Source organism: Parasteatoda tepidariorum, chromosome 11 (assembly GCF_982258835.1).
Source record: "Parasteatoda tepidariorum strain Cologne lab strain chromosome 11, Ptep-v5.0, whole genome shotgun sequence".
Taxonomy (NCBI): domain Eukaryota; kingdom Metazoa; phylum Arthropoda; class Arachnida; order Araneae; family Theridiidae; genus Parasteatoda; species Parasteatoda tepidariorum.
In genome coordinates this window covers 70,789,424-70,808,833 of record NC_141765.1, presented here as the reverse complement: position 1 = coordinate 70,808,833, position 19,410 = coordinate 70,789,424, and the positions used below count along the sequence as shown (strand labels likewise).

Here is a 19,410-nt window from a genome sequence, read left to right as displayed (position 1 = left end):
GAAAACACCATCCATTGTAAAAATAGCATCATTGGTATTTGATTGCAATAAAAAGAAATTCTACAAAGATTTAGTAAGTTTTTCTCGATTTTACACTATTTTTTTCTCCTAAAATAACTAATGAAAAACTCGCGGCATTAGAAACAGTGGTGAGACGAAATTTAAAACATGCTTCTCTATGACCAATCAGAGATTTCATTGTCCTTGAGTAGAAGCTGGTTGCTGGTGGAATCTGTTAATCTGTATCATCAGAAGGCGAGTAAACACGATCTAAGTACTACTTTGATCAAGGTAGGCGCGCGCATTCAAATTGCATCATAAAAGTAAATAAAACAAAATTGGCAGCTGCGAAATGGTAGGGAAAAGGGAAAATGCAAAGGGGAAAATAAGATATGCACTGTTGTTGAGAGTATGATATATCAAATGAATAATCTCGGTCACAAAGATTTTAGGCTGAACGATTTTGTCTGAATCTCGGCTGCCAAGACAGTCCCTATTTTTTGTCTCTCTTTAGATTTTGAAAAATGGCAGCCGTGTAAGATTGAACTTGATTCGATGTTAATGGTTTCGGAGTCAAAACTTCAGTCGTGTTTGTTGTGGTTTTGAATGCTTGTTTGTAGATTAATTACGGACATTGTCATTCTTCTAAATTTTCTTATAATTCTAAAAATTTACTAAGATATGTTCATATCAATATTAGCTTTTCTTACTACTTTTTGGGAAATGTCAGTGAACTAGATGAAAATTTTATTTTTATTTTCAAAATTAATAAAGGTACAATTTTTAAGTTACTTATAATAATAAATAAATAAAATAAACCTGTGTTTATTGCAAATTATTCAACTATGTTGTGCAGCTAATTTATGAAATTTGGTAATATGTAATTCTTCCAAATTTTTTCGATATTCTAATCATTTGTTTACATTTTGTTTACGTAAGTATGGTGAATTCCAAATTTTTAACATTTCGTTGAATGTATTTTTCAGTTTTAAACTTATACTCTATATCATATAATTAAGCTTTTCGTTAAAAATTTTCTTCAATTAGGTATTGTTTATCAAGAAAACTTCCAGCCATTACTTTGTTTGTTATTTTTAAAATTTTTATGGACGTTTATAAATTGTGCTAGTTTGTATTTGATAAATATTTCATTTTCCAGGGCCCAACTATAGTGAACTTCAGTCAAGGACCTGAATTTTGGTTTAGTGACCCCAAATTCACAAAACCAAAATTCAGGTCCTTGTTTTGGTGATTTTTTAATTTTCAAAGTCAAAAGCTATCTATTAAAAAGTCACTCTTTTTAAAGAAAATTACAATATGTCAGAAAAACCTGTTCTAGTTTTTTGAATATTACCGATTTCTGCAATTAAGAAATTTTTAAATTATAATTCTTGAATAGAATTCAATAGTATTTTAGAAAATAGGTAAAGTAATCTTATTCTATTTATATTATTCTAATAAATGCATAGATTTTTACTCATTAAAGTGACGAATAATAAATCAAATTAACCATGTTTTACAAAATGTAGAAGGGGTTGATTTTAGAATAGCTATATGTGCCATGTTGGCGAAGAATGTTTCTTCGCCAGTGGTAATGAATAACTTTACTTGGTTGTTCTCTTAACTACTCATAGATACTATATCATTATCTCAACATCAAACCCAATGTATACAACACAGTATTTATTTTCACTTTCAAAATTTGGAAATAAAATATTGCTTTTGTGTAACAGAAGTACATTTAAAAGTATTTTGATACATCATATTTACTACCTTTTGTATTTATCAGTTTTATTTAATTTTTATTAGAATATCTACATTTATTTGTACGTAATTGGGATTAATTATTTTCTAATTTTTTTATTCTTTCTTAAGAACGATTAAGAAAAATAGTAGTGTATGTTATTAATAATCGTTGTGTATTATTTTTAGCAATCAGATTGATTAAGGAATGTGTATACAATTCCTTGATTTATACTTGCCCGGTATATCCCATAGTATTTTTATGAGGTTAAATGCCATTGTTCTCTGTATTTTCTATACTGTTGTTTTTCCTAATGTACCATAATCAATTATTAATTATAGTCGTAACAAGCTAATTAAAGGGAAATTTAAGTTTGTTAAAAGTTTTTATTTTATCAAATAATGTCAAATGTATATTTATTTTACTGTCAACTCAGTAATTTTTTTTTTGTGACCTGTATTATGGATATTGTTTTCTACACTAGGATGCACTACAAGCTCTTTCCCACCAAACTTCTGGGTTACTCTTTCCCATATATTTAAGTCATTTGGCTCAAAATGCTATCATTGTGTTTGAGACTCCCTTAAATACTTCTTGTACATGTATATTTGTTACTCGATTTATTGTTTGTGTTTAAAAAAAGAATCGTTATTTGAAGACATGTCATTTCAAGACGTATGAATCGTTATGTGAGAAAAAAAAACGATTCGTTATAAAACCCTTCTTACCTTTTCAACAGTATAGCAACTTCAAAATTTAAACCAAAATGATAATTTGTAAAATGAACCTAATCTCGCTGCTTGAAGAACATGCTAATTCAAACGTATTATGGTGCACAGCTTGCAACAAGAGCAAACAGTAATAAACAAGTAAAAAGAGGCCAAATCAGGACTGCCAAAAAAGGGAATTCTTTCTAAATCTAGCAACCATGTCACCTTCCGTTAACAATACATCTGTAAATAACTAAAACAAATTCTGACTTCAAACACCAGAATTACTTAATATCATTAATATATTATGAAATACAACAGATTTGAGCGCGGGTATTATATAATTTTTTTTATTGAAACAAAATTACTCGTTTGAAAACATTGCTTTGCAAAATAAACCCTAGTAAGCAGCTGCATACTTTCTAACTGGAAGTGGAGCAGGTCAAGAACTCAAGATAGTTTTTGTTTACACTAATATTGAAAACACCATCCATATACTTTTACAAGATATTTAATGAAATCATCAGATAAACTCAAATCTATTAAATCTAATGAGCATGACATTTTAGGAACAGAATTATTCTTAGTATTAAATGACAGCAAAAAATTTGTGCATAGTTTATTAGTTAAATTTCAAAATGCAAACTTGTTCGCAATAAAATGTCTGAGTTTAAATTACTTTTTTAATCCAAATAACAAATAAGAGTGATGTTCAAGTTGAGCTGTAAATAACATTTATAAAGCTGTCAATGGCATTTGTAAAGCTTTACCTTAAGTAACAAGCAATGTGTTGGGATAAGGGCTAGCATTTGACTTAGCAATCTACATTCTTGTTATCGCAGAAAGTTTTGGTGACTATATTTTCTCCAGTAATTAATGAATGAAAGATATAAATTAGACTGTTTCAAAAAATTTATTATTTTAAATTATAAAAATATAAATTGACTCATCTCAAGATCAATTGCATGGTCACATGGTGTAAGATAAGATGTAAGATTATTTCATGGCAGAGCATTTTATAGTGCTAAGAGTTTTGATTTGTATTAGCTTTTTCTTTCAATAATTTGATTTGATTTCTAGTTTTTTTTAATCTTTTTTGTAACATTTAACACATTGTTTAGCGGTGACGAGTTATCTCTTTTTTTTTTTATGCCCAAACGTTTTTGGCAGATAGCGAGTTAACTCATCATTTGTACTTGCAACATTGAGTTATCACTAAACAATATTTTGCATGAAATCACTAATTAGAATGTTTTTACTTTACTTAAATATCTAATTATAAAATAATAACTGATGACTTGACAAGCTTCTATGTTTATATACCTGTCCTGCATAATGTTAATATATTTATAGTGTTATCAGAGCCGGATTATACCTTTCGTAGGCCCTAGGCATAGCCGTTTTTGGACCCTCCCCTCCTTCTCCCACTCTTCCCCTCTTTTCAAAATATATGCTAAAATTTTCTTGCATATTTTTTTTTACATTTTTATTAATATGGATTTTAATTTACAAATTTGTTTATCGAACTTTATCTGCAATACCGAACTTTATCTGCAATGTATCTTCACAATTTTGTGCAAAATACACTTGTTGTTTTTAAAGCTAAATTATTCTTGTCAACAAATTTTTTTCTCCCAAGTTTTTTGTAGGCCCCTGAATTTCGTAGGCCCTAGGCACATGCCTAGTGTGCCTATAGGTTAATCCGGCCCTGAGTGTTATAGATTGTAATATATTTATTTTTATAAAAAGAATAAAATAAACTAGATTCATTGCTTTTTTATTCTAGAACTGTAATAACTCGTTGTCAATTGGATATAGAAATATACTTCTTAAATTAATTAATTTAATATTTTTAAATGATAAAAAAGTTACAGTATAGTTAATTATCTTCTATCCAATTGAATACTAAATTCACTTCATCAATTGAAAAATTATAGTTTTTTTTTGAAATTCTATAGATTTATTTACTTCTGAACCATATTTTCGCATAAATTAGTTATTCAAATATGTTGAGTAGAGTTTTATTTTGTTAAAATGCAAGAGTTTATTTTATTGATTAGTAATTTGTTCTGAATTGTTGGTATATATGATGCAAGAATACAATAATATGTATTACTGTATTAAATTATTCAAAAGATTATTCACTATTTACTAAAAAGTCAAAACCATCTACTAAATGAACATGTATTTCTTAGTAGGAAAATTAAATTTTCTTTTGCTTTGATCAACCCTTTCATTAATTAAAATTAATTTCTACACATTTATCATATAATCATCTATTTATCATAATATTAGGACTTTTAGTAAACAGATCATAGTTATAAAACCTGCAGATCATAGTTGTAAAACAAAAATATTAAAACTACTAATTTTCAGCACCATAAAGGAGAAAATTGTTCCTTAAATTAACAAAAACTGGAAGAACAGTTAAGAAAAAACATTTCAAGAAAGAAATTTCTGTAGAAGAAAAGATGAGGGGATTGACTAAACTTTCCTACAGTATATTTAAACAATTTTGAATTCTTCAGTTATGAAATCAGTTATCTAATATTCTGACAAATCTGAAATAATTCCTTGCTATTACACAAATACTTTTTTTTTTGTTACTTTTACCGAAAATAAAAAAAGAGCCTTTCTATCTTATGTTTTCTTTTTCGCGAATTTAGAATGTTCTTTCTGTCACTATAGAAAAATTTACTGTTACATGTTAAAATTATTACTTAAGAAAATTAAATGTCGAAAAATATACACACTTTTATGCTCATAAGATAAGAGATTAAAATTAGTTTTTATTTTAATGTCATCCAATTTTATTTAATTACAAATGCACCTAAAATGATGTGCAAAAAATTGTTTAATATCATAGACAAAAACTTTAAAAAAAATTCATTTGTTACTGATTTTTTTAAAAAAAAAAAAAGAACAGGCTTTTTTAAAATAAAAGGTACGCAAGATTAACTTACGCCAAAAGAGGGAAATCATTAAATAATATTTAATAGTAATTTTATGCTTTATTTAATGCAATGATTATTAAAATGTTGCATGTTATCAATTAATATTAATGATCTAATTCATAGTATGAGTCATTTTCAGTTGCTACCAAATTAAGAAATTAAATAAAATGCACAATTAAAGAACTTTGCTTAACAAAATTATGGAAAATTGTTCTGCTTAGATATGTTCTCATTTTAGATCCAACTTGTTTCATTTTCTGTTTCGACCTTTTAAAAGAAAATTAAAAGGGTTTTCATTAGAAAATTTAAATTGTTTAAATTCCTTTTTCATATTTCTTGAATAAAATTATATTTAATTATTTTTATTATGCAATAAATATAAAATAGTAAAAAATTTACTTTTACTGCAACTTATAAATTTGTTTTTTTAAAGTAATTTAATTTTTTAATGTAGAAACTAATGAACTAAAGCAGAATTAATTAGAATCACAAATTGCTATTTTTTGTTGAAAGAAAATTTTAAATTAGTTAACACAATCTGGGCTATGTTTTAAGCGAAATTTGTGTTAGGCACACTATAACTGCTTCCAGTTATATTGTACTAACCAGCAACAATTATAAGTTTTATAACTTTATTTTTTTTAGCTTTAAAGCTTATAAACCATTAAATTCAGTGATTATTAAAAACCATTTTCTTTTATTTAACATAGTTTAGTATGTCTGGAAGAAAAGATAGAATTTCTGCTTCAAGTAATTCATATGAAAATAGTAGTAGTGATGCTGAAGAATCTGAAAATGTGGATGAACGATGTGGTCGAGTGTGTAAAGGAAGTAGTGGGTAAGTTATATGATACTTAACAATTATTTTTAATCCCAAATTTTTCTGTGTCCAATAAAATTTTAATCTTGAAGTTCAATTTTTCACTGTTTTCAACTATAGCTTAATTTCTTTTACCACACTTGATAAAGTATTTGTGAAAGAAATTTCTAAAATTATTGTGGCAAAATTGTCATTTTAGTTGCATTGAAGAAAAATATTAATCTAAAGAGCATTTTGGGTTTAGGAGATCAGCATGCAATTTTATTATCTGTTTACAGTTGGTGGTATATAATGGCAGCACTGTGATTAGTGTAGGCCAGGAGCAATATTTGATCACAACCGCCATAAATGGAACTATTCATGTCTGGGTCAGAAGAAAGTATAATTTTTCCATTAGTACCAAAGTACCATAACTTTTAGTTAACTATTGTGTCAGTTTACATTTTTTGTATTGTATGTGGCTAACTGGGTAAGCATCAATGACCTAGTTAATTATTTAGCTGAAACAACTTATTTGAAATTTTCTTTATTATTATTTGAAGTTTATGAATTTAAATTATAATTTGCTTTGTATGTAATTATTGGGTTTAGAATAAAAATAATTTGCCGTGCCTGACCCTGATAATACAGTAGATGAAATTGAGATGTTTAAGCATTTTACTTTTCTGAAAATTTATAGAAGCACTGTTTTGCTTTAACCTGTAAATTGGGCCTTTTTTTATCTAATGCCCAAATAAAGAGGCAAAGTGTAAAAACCTGCTACTTGCTCTTTTTTTTTTTTTTTTTTTTTTTTTTGGAAAAGAAAAGGATCTGAATATCTGGTCAAGGTTTTATTCAATATGAACTAACTTTTACAATTTTAATTAGCTTTATTTAAAGTTTCTAAAAAAAAATCCTATTTAATATGCTTTGTTGTGCAGTTTCTGATCACATTTTCTTCATTTACTACTTGTTGTATATAGGAATAGTTAGCTCAAATATGAAAAAATATGAGATTTTACTTCATTATATAAAATTGCCTACATTCAAGCTATTGTTTTTGAATATGTAATTCTGTAGATAATGTTTTATGAAGCTGCTCAACTTGCCAAACCTGGGTATACTCTGTAGTTAAGAGGGCAAAGCCATCATCGGAATAACTGGCTCATTAGGGATTTCTCATACAATCTTGTTCACTGCACACCCATTCTACAATTTTTAAGTTTTGAATTTTAAATAAAAAATCTTAAACAACTAGGGTCAAATTGGGTAATTACTTCCATGGGATATTGTGACCACTGCCGAATTTAAAATACTCATCGAGGGTAGGATTTCAAAAGATCACTTTATCAAGTTTTGTGTATATATTTTGCTTATGAAGCCTTTAATAGCTCTTAGATAAAAATATTGAATCAATATTTAAATAATTCCAAAAGACTATTTAAATCTTAAAAAACATTTTTGGCATATGCTGATTCAAAGTGATTTCAAACATTCAAATAAAATGTTTGTGGTAAGTGCAAATCTGTTTATAACTAAACCCATGATGTTTTTTCTTCCACTTTTGAACACTTTCTGTTCATATTAAAATTTATTGCTGAAAGGTATGTGGTCAAAATTACCTCCCTTTTTTACCAAATCGTAATCGTGGCCATATTTCATGCTAACTCAAAACAGAGAAAAAGCACTGGTTTAAGTGTCCCTTTTTTCAACAGACATAGAAAAGTTCAAAATTGGTCATAATTACCCCAACTGACTCCAGTATTTAAAAAAAGATAAATTACAGTTTATTTAAAAAATACTTTGAGTTCTTATTTAAATTATGCTAAAAAGTTAGTTGTTGAGTACACTAATTTATTGAACTTCTAAACATAATAGTTAGGTGTATTTTTTGACATAAATACCTTCTACAAGCCTAGTGGAAAATGGTGACATACAGCTTTAAGTTAAGCTGCAAATTTGACTGAAATCACCTATTTTTGGTGAAAATGTGCTAGAATTTTAAAGTTTGAAAGATTACTGTGGAGTTGCACTGTAACTTTGAAAATGCAGCCGGAAACTCAATTTTAAGGTTAAAATTGGACTAACTTCAATTACAACCGTACTATTATAAGCTATATATAATTGTCAAATAGATTAGAACTTTTTATAGTTGAAAAATTAAATTTTTATTAGAAAGAAATTAAAAAATTTCATTGTTCAACTTTTTTGTTAACGATAGTTGTAAACAATTATTACTACACTCAATTCACCATATTACATAAGAATATTTTTTGTTTGATGTCACTCAGAAATGAATCAATTTAAGTATAAATGTTATTTATAATTTAAGAACTAGGGACAATATAATAATAAGCCACATTTTCAAATTGTTATGGATAGCATTTTTGTTGAAAAACTCCTTGATTTCCTTGTAAACAAAAAATGGCCACCTCTATAAACCCTTATAAGGCATAGGCTAGTGGTCATATGCTAATATTGTAGACAATGATTGTAATTGTGGAAATTTGAAAATTTCCTCTTTGTGGAATCGGTGCTAAAGAACAGGTAAAAACGTCACACTTGGAGATAAAGGGGCGTATCATTGTATTGCCCCAAAGCTGTTTCAGTTCAAGACTCATGAAGTTTCCAGAAAAAAAAACTGTTAAATGCTTTTTATGTCCAGGCCTTACATCAAAACTTGTATTTTTGATTTTTTTTTAAAAAATAAAACCCTAGGGAGTCCAGCTTTTCTTTCTTGCAAATTAATGAATAAATTAAACTGAATTTTATTCAAACATTGCTTTGTACACTGTTTAAAAAATAAAAAAATCAATCTTTGATAATCTTAATACTATTATGTACTTCATTAAAGAAATGCTTTGAAAAATTTTTTTTTTTCGAATTTCAGATGCATCTGAAGTTTTAATATTTTATTCTAAGTGATGAATTTATGTCTAATAAAACTGTCTTTAGAATAAGTGTTTTGAATTGAACACAGGGTGTTTATCGTTTTTAAAAAAAATTGTTATTTTTGACTTTAGGTGCTTTTTACTTGGTATTTGTAAAAAGAGCTTAACTTTCTTTTTTAATTTCTAACTTTTTAAAATTCCAAGATAGTAAAGTTTTAAATTTTTTCATTCGTTATCAACTACAATTTTCTACAAAATTAAAAAAAGTTTTTTTTTCTTGCACATGTGCAGTATGAAAAATTAATTAAAATGCTCATATCTTGTTAATATTTTAACAAACTTTTTTCAAATTTTAATTGTTGATAATTAAAAATTTTCTTAATTTTATAGAATAATTTTTAGGTTATAGCAAAAACCTAATAAAAAAAAATTCGCTCTTATACGAGTGTCCCGACATCCATAAATATTTAAGCTAGGTTTACGAAATTTTATGCAATTATTGCATCTAATAACCAAAGTAAATCGAGACAAGTTAGTTACAAGTTTATTGCTATATTTTCTGACATTAGAAATAGGATTTATATTGATCTTAATACTTTAAGATCAATATTAAATCCTATATTATTACTATTCATTGTATATTATAGGTAATAACTGTGAATAATATTATCAATCTAAATATTGATATTAGTGGACAGTTACAGAATCTCTTAAAATTTTTTGTCAATAAATACGCTTTGGAAATTCTCTCCTAAATCCCGAAATCTGTTTCCAAAATCTGAATCCCAAAATTCCCAAAGTGTTTTATTTATTTAATTAAACATTTAAATTGCCCAAAAAGGTCTTCTTAGAGATTTTCTTTTAAAGTAAATATTTACTAATGCAGTTTATTTTACCTTTTTTACTATGTATTAGATATTTAAATATGCATTATCGTTCATATCTATTCTCAATATTATTTTTTGGGTAAATAGGAATTTCGCTATAGTTAGAAACTATTTTTATTTTTACATTTATAAATTTTAATTCCTCTTTCTGAAATATAGTATTTACAAAATATCCATTTTGGCAGTTGTTTTACATTAAACTTTTAGTAGATATTTATTATTTTTTATTATATTATTTTAGAATGGTCGAAAATATTTTGAATTGTATACAATTAATCATGGTCGAAAATATTTTGTATACAATTTTTTGCATCATTTAAGGAATGTAATTTTACATGGCAAAATACAAACTTTGAGAGAATTCTGTCGAATAGTTCATGAGAATTGAATTTCAAGAAAGTTAGATACTTAAAATTCGATTTCTCAAGAACTATTATGCCGATTTTGCTCAAATTTTGTATTTTGCTATGTAAAATTACATTCTTTAAAATGATGTAAAAATTGTAAACCTTATAATTAAAAAATTTTCGACTAATATTAAATAAAATAAAAAATAAATATTTACTAAAAGTAATTTTTTGCATGGAATTATCTTTGGCTAAACGAATTTTATAATTGTCTATAGAAATGTTTAAATTTGCTTAAAAATTTCTTGAGATATAAAAAAATACGCAAAAAGTAAAATTAACATGAAGGAGTCCAAACTTTGGAGCGCTTTCCTGACCAAACTGTTGAAACCATATTTCCCAGATTGTAGCTACCCCCTATATTTTAGGAGTTTGAAATCCTAAATCGTCAGAAAAATTGTATGTTAATTCAAAAAATTACGCTTTTGTGTTTGATTTCGTAACTTAAAATATCGCTTACACTTATTAATTAGCTTATTTTTGGTCATCCTCTTGAGCCATTAATATTGTGTCCTAGAACGTAAAAATCCGATCATTAGATGAGAACTTATTCAGGGTGGTCCGTTTATTTTTTTGTGCACTGTACATGAAAATTTAAATAAATCATGAATGTACAGGTATTCCCTAATAAGGTACAGGTATTCCCTGTATTCCCTAATAAGTAAACTAATTATAATTAACAAAAAATATAAACGTTTGTTTAAATGAGCAAATAATTTTTATCAATCAATCAATTTAAGGGTTTAATGAAGTTATTCCCTATATTTTGTACAGTTAGTAGAATAGATTTCCTAATTACATGTTATTTTAATTTTACTATGTTATAATAGTTTTAGTTTGTCTACATTCTTGTTTATGCAACTCAGCATCAGTCGAATTTCGGTCTTAGTCATACAAAACTGAAAAATGAGCTTTGAGTACAGAGAGCTTCAAAACTACTTTTTTGTAATCGCATGCTTTCGGTAAAGGACTTGAAATGGGTATAAATAGAAATTGATTTTACAAACAATGAATAAGATGATGGTTAATTTTTTTTTTATAAGATGATTATTTTTGTATTTTTTTTTTCAATAATTAAAAAAATTAACTAATTAGATAAATTGCAGTTTTAAAAATTTTTATTTATAATTATTCAATATTTTCTACAAAAAAAATTTTGATTTTATCAGTAATTATTAAAACATAAAGAGTTTATTAAAAAAGAGAGATAATTGATCACTAAAAAAAGAGATAATTGATTGATAACTTGTTATTTTATCTGTATGTTTATTTATAAATACTTCATATTTATAGTAGCTAATAATTATCCTTACATCAAAATTTTGGTGTTTAACAATTGTCGAAAAGGTTTTTTTGACATGATGGTTGAACCACAGTTAAAACCATCAATTGTCAAAATCTTACCAACCCTACCCAAAATTCATGGTACACACGTTAGAGGATGTAGAGCACAACTAGACAAGCACAAATCACTATAAAGTCCGTGGTCGGAACGCAAGTCGTAAAGCGCTAGAGCACAGAACATGTTGGGTCAAGAATGGGAAACAAGACAAAGATGGAATGAAAGGAAATCGATAAAATGAACAAAAACATTTTATTTAAAAAAATGAAGTTAAACAACGCTAAGTCCTTCTTCAGAGCAACTGCTCAATATTGCGGCTTATACGTAGTGCGGCAATATAACTATATTTTAGCGCAAGTTTTACACCGTCGATGGAGTGACCGCCGTACATAGACGAAAACACCTTCTCTTATAGTGTGAACAGCTACGGATATCCGGCCAACAAGGTCTTCAGCAAAATCTATGGGACCATCGCGTTAGATGAGGCTTTTTATGTGACCACAGAAGAAGTTTTAATTGTCTTAAAATTATGCATCTAGGGTGTCGCAATTTTATGAATTTATGAGGACAGGTTTCGGGTGACCTAGACAACAACTAAAACAGCAGTAAAAAATACGCTCTTAATAATTTCTCTTTTGATTTACAATTTTTAATTATTACTATAAATATTTTAACTAAGATACCTTTTATCCATGTTCAACATCACGGTATTATAGTAAAGTTTGTCCGGAAACTGATTATTTCTTCTTATTCTTTGTTTTGTAAAAATTTGGGCATAACAGCTTTCATAGATTATTGGATTGAATAGTCAGGGATAATTTGCTAAAAATATTCTTTGAATGGAAAAAACGGCGAAGTTGTACGGAGAGTAATCCATATGATCTGGTTCATGATATTTTTCTGAAAAATAAAAATTGTGTGAATATTTGGTGCTTATCAACTGGAAAACATGTGATTTTCCGCATCTTTACTCAATATATAAGGTACTAAGTATCAGAAAAATCCAAATCCGGAATAGAACGTTTTCTATGATTGGAAGGGGGGGAGGAATCCCCATCTTTAAGAAAAACAACTGAGAAAAAAAGTTTCTTTGATCTGCTGTATAGTTTTTGGAAACACTTCGCCGAATTCCTAATTTATCACCCAACTGGAGAATCAATGTTTTGAAAGTTAGTACGGTAAATTACGTTATATCGGTAATTCATAGTAGCAGTTGAAATTATCGTTATTATCAAATACACGTTCAATTTCAAAAAAGCAGTTGAGAGACTTAACATTTTAATAGGCATATTTACCTCTTTTGCTTTGAACAACTATTTTGTTTGATATAAAATATATGTATCTAAAGTAAATTGCTTTTGTCTCATGATTGTAGACTGAATTATATAGCTCTGTATTTGGTGAAAGGCAGAAATGGTTACAACAGGAATGTTTAAACACTAAGTTTCCAAATTGTTACAAGTTTTTGCTGGAAGAAAATGAAATAAAATGCAATGCTTTTGTTGTCATTGAAACCAGTGAATGTTGATTTTGATATGTTTTCATGAAAGGAAATAAAGGGGGCTTGATAGATAATTGCGAAGAACTTATCTTTTGCTACGAAAAAGATAACTTATTCAGTGGGCACGCATTTACATTGCTTTATTAAAAAAAAATAAGGAGTCATGCAGCGATGGCTCAGGCGATAATGAGGTGAACCGGGTTCGAATCCCAGCGATGGCTGATTGATACGAATCCTCAATGGTAGACAGATCATTGGTTAGTCTCCTTGCCGTCATGTAGACTTTACTATAATATCGTATCGTGTCTCCTTGCCGTCAGGCTAACCGTGGGAGGTTTTCTTGTTTTTCCTCTTCATGTAACGCAAATGCGGGTTAGTTCCATTAAAATATCCTCCACGAAGGCAAATTTCTCCCTATACTTGATCCAGGAGTTCCCTTGTCTTCTGTATTAGGCTCAAAATTACAAGGCTGCAGAATTGAACAATAGTAGTCGTAAACCCAAAAAAAATTGGGTTGGCTGTTCAACGACGGTTATAAAATAGAAAAAAAAATTCTGTATTTGTACTACAAATAAATAAAAATGTCTTCAGTCATTCCTTTGCTGTATAATGTAGCTTACTTAAATAACAGAAAAATATATTTTCTTTAAAAAAATGTAATAGCATAAGGCTGGTAATTTTTAACTCGTTAGAAACATAGTTTTTGTACCTTTAATATTAGGGTTTTGACGGTGTTTCGGAAATTTGTCGCTAGAACGGACTTCTTTTTTATATGCCGTACTCGTTATATCAAATTTTTACAGTAGTTACTCCTTCAAGTTAGGCTTGCTTTGCCCTAACAGTAACATTTATACTTGTTACAATAAAAAGTCGATCATAGTGGCTAATGAATTTCATCCTGGAAAAACTTACAATGAAGAAGGAAATACGCTATCTAGTAATGAAGAATATCCTTTCATTTATTTTCTTGCTTTTTAGCTTATGGGAGTGACGCATTTGTGGTCTGCTTCAGTTCAACTTTTTTCTTCTTCTAATAACAGACCCTCGGCATGTCAACTATTCTGCTCCTGGTTATATATACTGACATTCTTCGAAAGACGTTTTAAAGAAAACATTAAGATCCTAAAGAGTTACTTTGGAATCGGTTTCAATTGCTATCGCTAGTTTATGAAGAATATTATAATTTCCTCTCACTCTCTTGAAACGCCGTTTTATACAAAGTGTACCCTACTAAAACAAAGCGTGTTTATTTGTCTTTAATCTATGAGTCATTCATGGTCGTCGCTCTACCTGCGTGATTGATCAAGGAGGGAATTTCCGCTGTGTTTTGGGTTGAGAACGCTGGGAATGGTGAGCGAAATGTGATTGATAGTGTTTTGTTCTGGAATTGTTGGTGGTTATCTTGCGCCTTGTGAACCCGCTCTTGATTGCTTATAATTTGTGTAATTCTTACAAACACATTTGACTGCAAATCATCGCTTGTCTAGAAATGTGTCCGTGCGCGAGAAATCAATAACGGTGGGATCTAAAAATTATTGTTCTTTGTTATAAAGTTTTGTGTATTTGGAAAAAAGGATTCTGAAAGTGGGATATAACGGAGAAAAAACATATGACATCCAAAAGGTAAATATTGTGTTGGGTTGTTTTGTTTCACTGTTTTAAAATTTTCTGATGTATATAGTTTTTTTTTTTTTTTATCGGATTTTTTTTTTTTTTTAAATTATTTTTTACCTATATTCATTGACAGTTTGATTATTATTTAAATTTTAGTGTTAGGAATTAAATCAACTTTAATTCTATTTAAAAAAATTAAATTTAATTCTTACAAACACATTTGACTGCAAATCATCGCTTATCTAGAAATGTGTCCGTGCGTGAGAAATCAATAACGGTGGGATCTAAAAATTATTGTTCTTTGTTATAAAGTTTTGTGTATTTGGAAAAAAGGATTCTGAAAGTGGGATATAACGGAGAAAAAACATATGACATCCAAAAGGTAAATATTGTGTTGGGTTGTTTTGTTTCACTGTTTTAAAATTTTCTGATGTATTTAGTTTTTTTTTTTTTTTTTTTTATCGGATTTTTTTTTTAAATTATTTTTTACCTATATTCATTGATAGTTTGATTATTATTTAGATTTTAGTGTTAGGAATTAAATCAACTTTAATTCTATTTAAAAAAAAATTTTTAACTCTCCATGCATTAGTATGTTAATTGCGATTTGTTTACTGCAATTTGTATATTACAGAGACGGGGCGCCGGGGATTACTATCCTAGGTATCCCGTCAAAGGGGCATCCATATGACGACTAAGTTCACTAAAACTTTAAATTTGTTACTAGAGTGCTGATGTTATTTTTATTAGGAAATTAATTATTAGATTTATTCGAATTATTTTAAGAAGAATATGATTTTCAAACAAATTTAATAAATTTTAGGTCTTTAAAAATTAAATATTTTTTGCGTTGAAAAAATTCAAGAATAATTTGTATAATAATTTTTATAATAATAATTTTTATTATAATAATTTTTATTATAATAATTTTTGAATAATTTAGAAGAATAATTTTTGCGTGCTTTTACATAGAAATGAATTTAAAATATATATTTAAATTTTTATAAATATTTAACGCTTCTTTTTTTTCATTTGTTTTAATAAGGTTTTATTTGCCCGCCCCCAGAGATAATATTTTTGCATTCCTCTTTAAAGGGTCATCTAATCTAAATTTCTCCCCCTCCCCCTGTCCCTATGCTCAGTATCCATTCACCTCTCCTTGACACTCCAAAAGACTCGGCTATGCTTAGCGTAACCAAGCACATCTCCATTTCTATTTTTTAAAAAAATTGAAATATAAATTTTGATTAAAATACTAATTTGAGATTTCAGAATTTGTTAATTTTGAACATCTAAGAATTAATATAAATTTACTCTACAGAATAAAAATCCAAGTTAATACAAATTTGATAAATATTATTATTTTTGGCAGAATGAAAAATTATAATTTGTACTTTTTCGCAACTATCAAGTTTTATCCTTTATCACTGTTTTCAGCGTTGGAAAAAAGTATATTTTGGCACTTCTTTTATTTGTTATTAAAGTTATAGATGTTTGTTGATGGTCGTAAATTTATGCTACTATGCATATTTTTCTTAAAGTATATGGAAAAAATATGCATATTAGCATAATTTAATTTTAATTTCTTTTCATTCGAATATTTCATTAAAGATTAGAGATTTATTCATTGTTTAAATACTTGGCAATTTATCTTCCAATTCTATATTAAATCTAGAATTTATCAATATATTTACTATAAAAAGGCTGTCTTAGCTAAATAATCATTCTATTGTTTTCTGAAAAAAAAATCAAGTCATTTATAATTGAGTGGAGTGCGAAACTTTTAAAACGAATGTCTATTTACTCATGGTGCGTTCTAAATATTCCTTTATATTTAGCAGTGACTAACTAAAATATTACAAATTGTTATGTGCTTAGGAAGTTGTGAAAAAGCGCGAAACTATTTTTATCATCATGGAAGTATTAGTATTTTGAGTGACTAGGTTGGAAAAACCGGAATGAAATTAAATAAAAGAAAATAATGACTAATCAGTAACTGCATTTTCCGCCTTTACTTACTATTGATGACGAAAATGCTCCTTCCGGATTGAAAATATATTAAAAGAAATTCACCTGAGCATGTAAATTGCATTGAATAAAAAGTATCATTTCTTCTAAAAATTTGTTGTAAGCGCCTATTTATCCCTAGGGAAGAGGCATTTAATTTATTTTGATGGTCAAGGTAGGAAGCACAAATATAAAATTTCCTCTTGCTGCTTTGCCGTCAAATTTTTTTATTTTATTATTATTTGATTTAGATGTTTAGGGTAAGAAGTCGAAACACAAAACTTCCCTAGCTACATCGCTTTCAAATAACAGTAAAAATTAAGCACCCAGAATGATGATTTAAACATTTTAAATTCACTTAAAAAACAACTTTAATTAACGTGTTTTCGTAACCTACATAATTGTAATTAATTACAATTTTTACTGTCCGGAAGAATTTCTAATTTACTTCCCATTAGATATAAATATAAACAAATATTTATAATATTAGTTATAAATTATTATAGAAATTAATTTAATTATTAATATGACAGCATTAAGAGTGATATAAATTACAAAATTATTTTTGAAGCCATCTACGCGGATTTTTTATGAATAAAGCATAATTTTATTTAATAATAAGATATCATTAATTTTAATTTTTTTTTCTTTCATGAAACTAAAATTTGTTTCCTGCATTTTTTATTTATAAATATAGGAATATGAGGCAAATATATATAACTATAATTATTATTATTCAACTTTAATTATTATTTAACTATAATTATTGTTATATTTTATAAAACTGAAATGTGCTTTTTGCAATTTGTTATGAATGTAATATAAATCTGTATTATCGTTAGATCTATTTAATTTTAGTTATTTTACTGTTATTGTTTTTTATATTATAGATCTTAATTGCGTTAGATATTATGCTCAATAATTGTTTAATTATTTTCAACTAGTTTAATAAAGTTAACGTTAGAAACAAGTTTCAAACTCAACTTATTTTTCGAATCTGATTGGTACAAATCTTTCCGTGTCCGTCAAAGAACGCAATGGGAATGTCCTTATCGCCGAGCGTTAATTAGAATTAAGTAGTATTACTAATATTTAAAATAGTCATAGTGATTATTAACTAATCACTTTGATCACACCTGTAAATGCGAATGTACAGTGGGGAAAAAAAAAGATATCACCCTGAATAACTAATGAGCTAATAATCGGATTTTTACGTGCTAAGTGTCAATCATAAAGGTTCCTGGGGGTGACCTAAAATATGCTAATTATTTAGTGCTAACTATTTATTAAGTTACGAAATCGGACAAAAAAACCTACTTTCTCTAAACAAACATGTATTTTTTTTTTAAAATTTTTTTTTATGTATTTGGATTCTTTACCTCCAAAATATAGGGGGTAGCCGCAATCTCTGAAATATGGTCCCCGTAGTTTGATCAGGAGAGCGATCCAAAGTTCGGACCCCTTAATGTTAATTTCACTTTTTTGCGTTTTTAGTCATAATTTTAAAACTAATTAAGCAATTCAGAAAAGAAAATTTCACCCACTCATAAAACTCATTTACCAAAGGATAATTTCATGCAAAATTAATTTTTAACAATCATTTATTGTTTTTTACTACAGTGCACTCCCGATTATCCGAATTAATCACCGGGACAGATCGCACGGACAATCGAAGAACACGGATAATCCGAAAACTTTTTTTATTAAAGAAAAATTCAATATCAGTACAAAAAATATAAAAATTACTGACATTTGCATGCATAACATCAAACTAGGAATTTTCCTTATTAAAAAATGTGTGATGCGTCTTCGCCATATATCGATACACATATTTTACGAGCCGCAGTAATGACACCGTAATCAAATCCTCCCATATAATCTAATAAAGTTTCCACAGAGCAGCAGAATGAGAAATTGTATTTCATTCATTTACTACATCTTCTGCATCAGTTACTATCATCACTATTTGATTTAACAACATAACGATGTCTTCATCAGTCAAATACTGGAAGCCAGGCTCACATGCATAACTTTGAAACCAATCTTCTAAATTTTCTTCATCAAGAATTTCGAAACCTTAGATTTCTTTTGCTTGTTCGAGAATACTGTTATCATATTTTTCTTGAACATCTGAAGAGATTGTTCATCAAGCGGTATGATCTTTCTCCAAGATCGTGACAACGTAGACGATTTTACCTTTGACCATGCTGCTGATATTCCATATACTTCAATCCAATAACGAATATTGCTTCCAAATATTTGGTAGTGTTATAATTTCATGAATCAAATTTTTTTAATCTTGAAAATGTTTCTTTTTATATTTTTTGTGTGACTCCGGAATGAGCACGGATAATCCGCGGAGAGTGTACTGTATTTAGTTTAATTGAAGATTAAAAAATTTTGCATTATGAGGTATGAATTTTTTTATACGATATTAATCTACTTATTTTTCTGTTGGAAAATCGAATGTTTCAACTGTTTTTATTTAGTAGAAGCCGAGAAAAATTAAAATTATTTAAAAAAAATAATTTGTGTGTTTCGACAATGAAGAAAT

At 27.6% G+C, this 19,410-nt stretch overlaps 1 protein-coding gene across 3 annotated transcripts in view; it reads left to right on the top strand.

Annotated features, from left to right (window-relative positions):
- The first annotated feature begins 253 nt into the window (after positions 1–253).
- The window catches only part of LOC107443981 (BTB/POZ domain-containing protein 10), a 95,151-nt gene continuing 75,994 nt past the window's right edge, over positions 254–19,410 (top strand). Inside the window, exons 1-2 of one of the 3 annotated variants that reach the window (XM_071187947.2) lie at positions 254–934; positions 6,119–6,246. In XM_071187947.2, coding sequence (XP_071044048.1) covers positions 6,125–6,246 — 122 coding nt within the window. In that variant the 5' untranslated portion in view covers positions 254–934; positions 6,119–6,124. Of the gene's footprint in view, positions 935–6,118; positions 6,247–15,082; positions 15,232–19,410 lie in introns of those variants that run through there. The other 2 variants (XM_016058018.5, XM_043040053.3) reach the window with 2 other exon arrangements.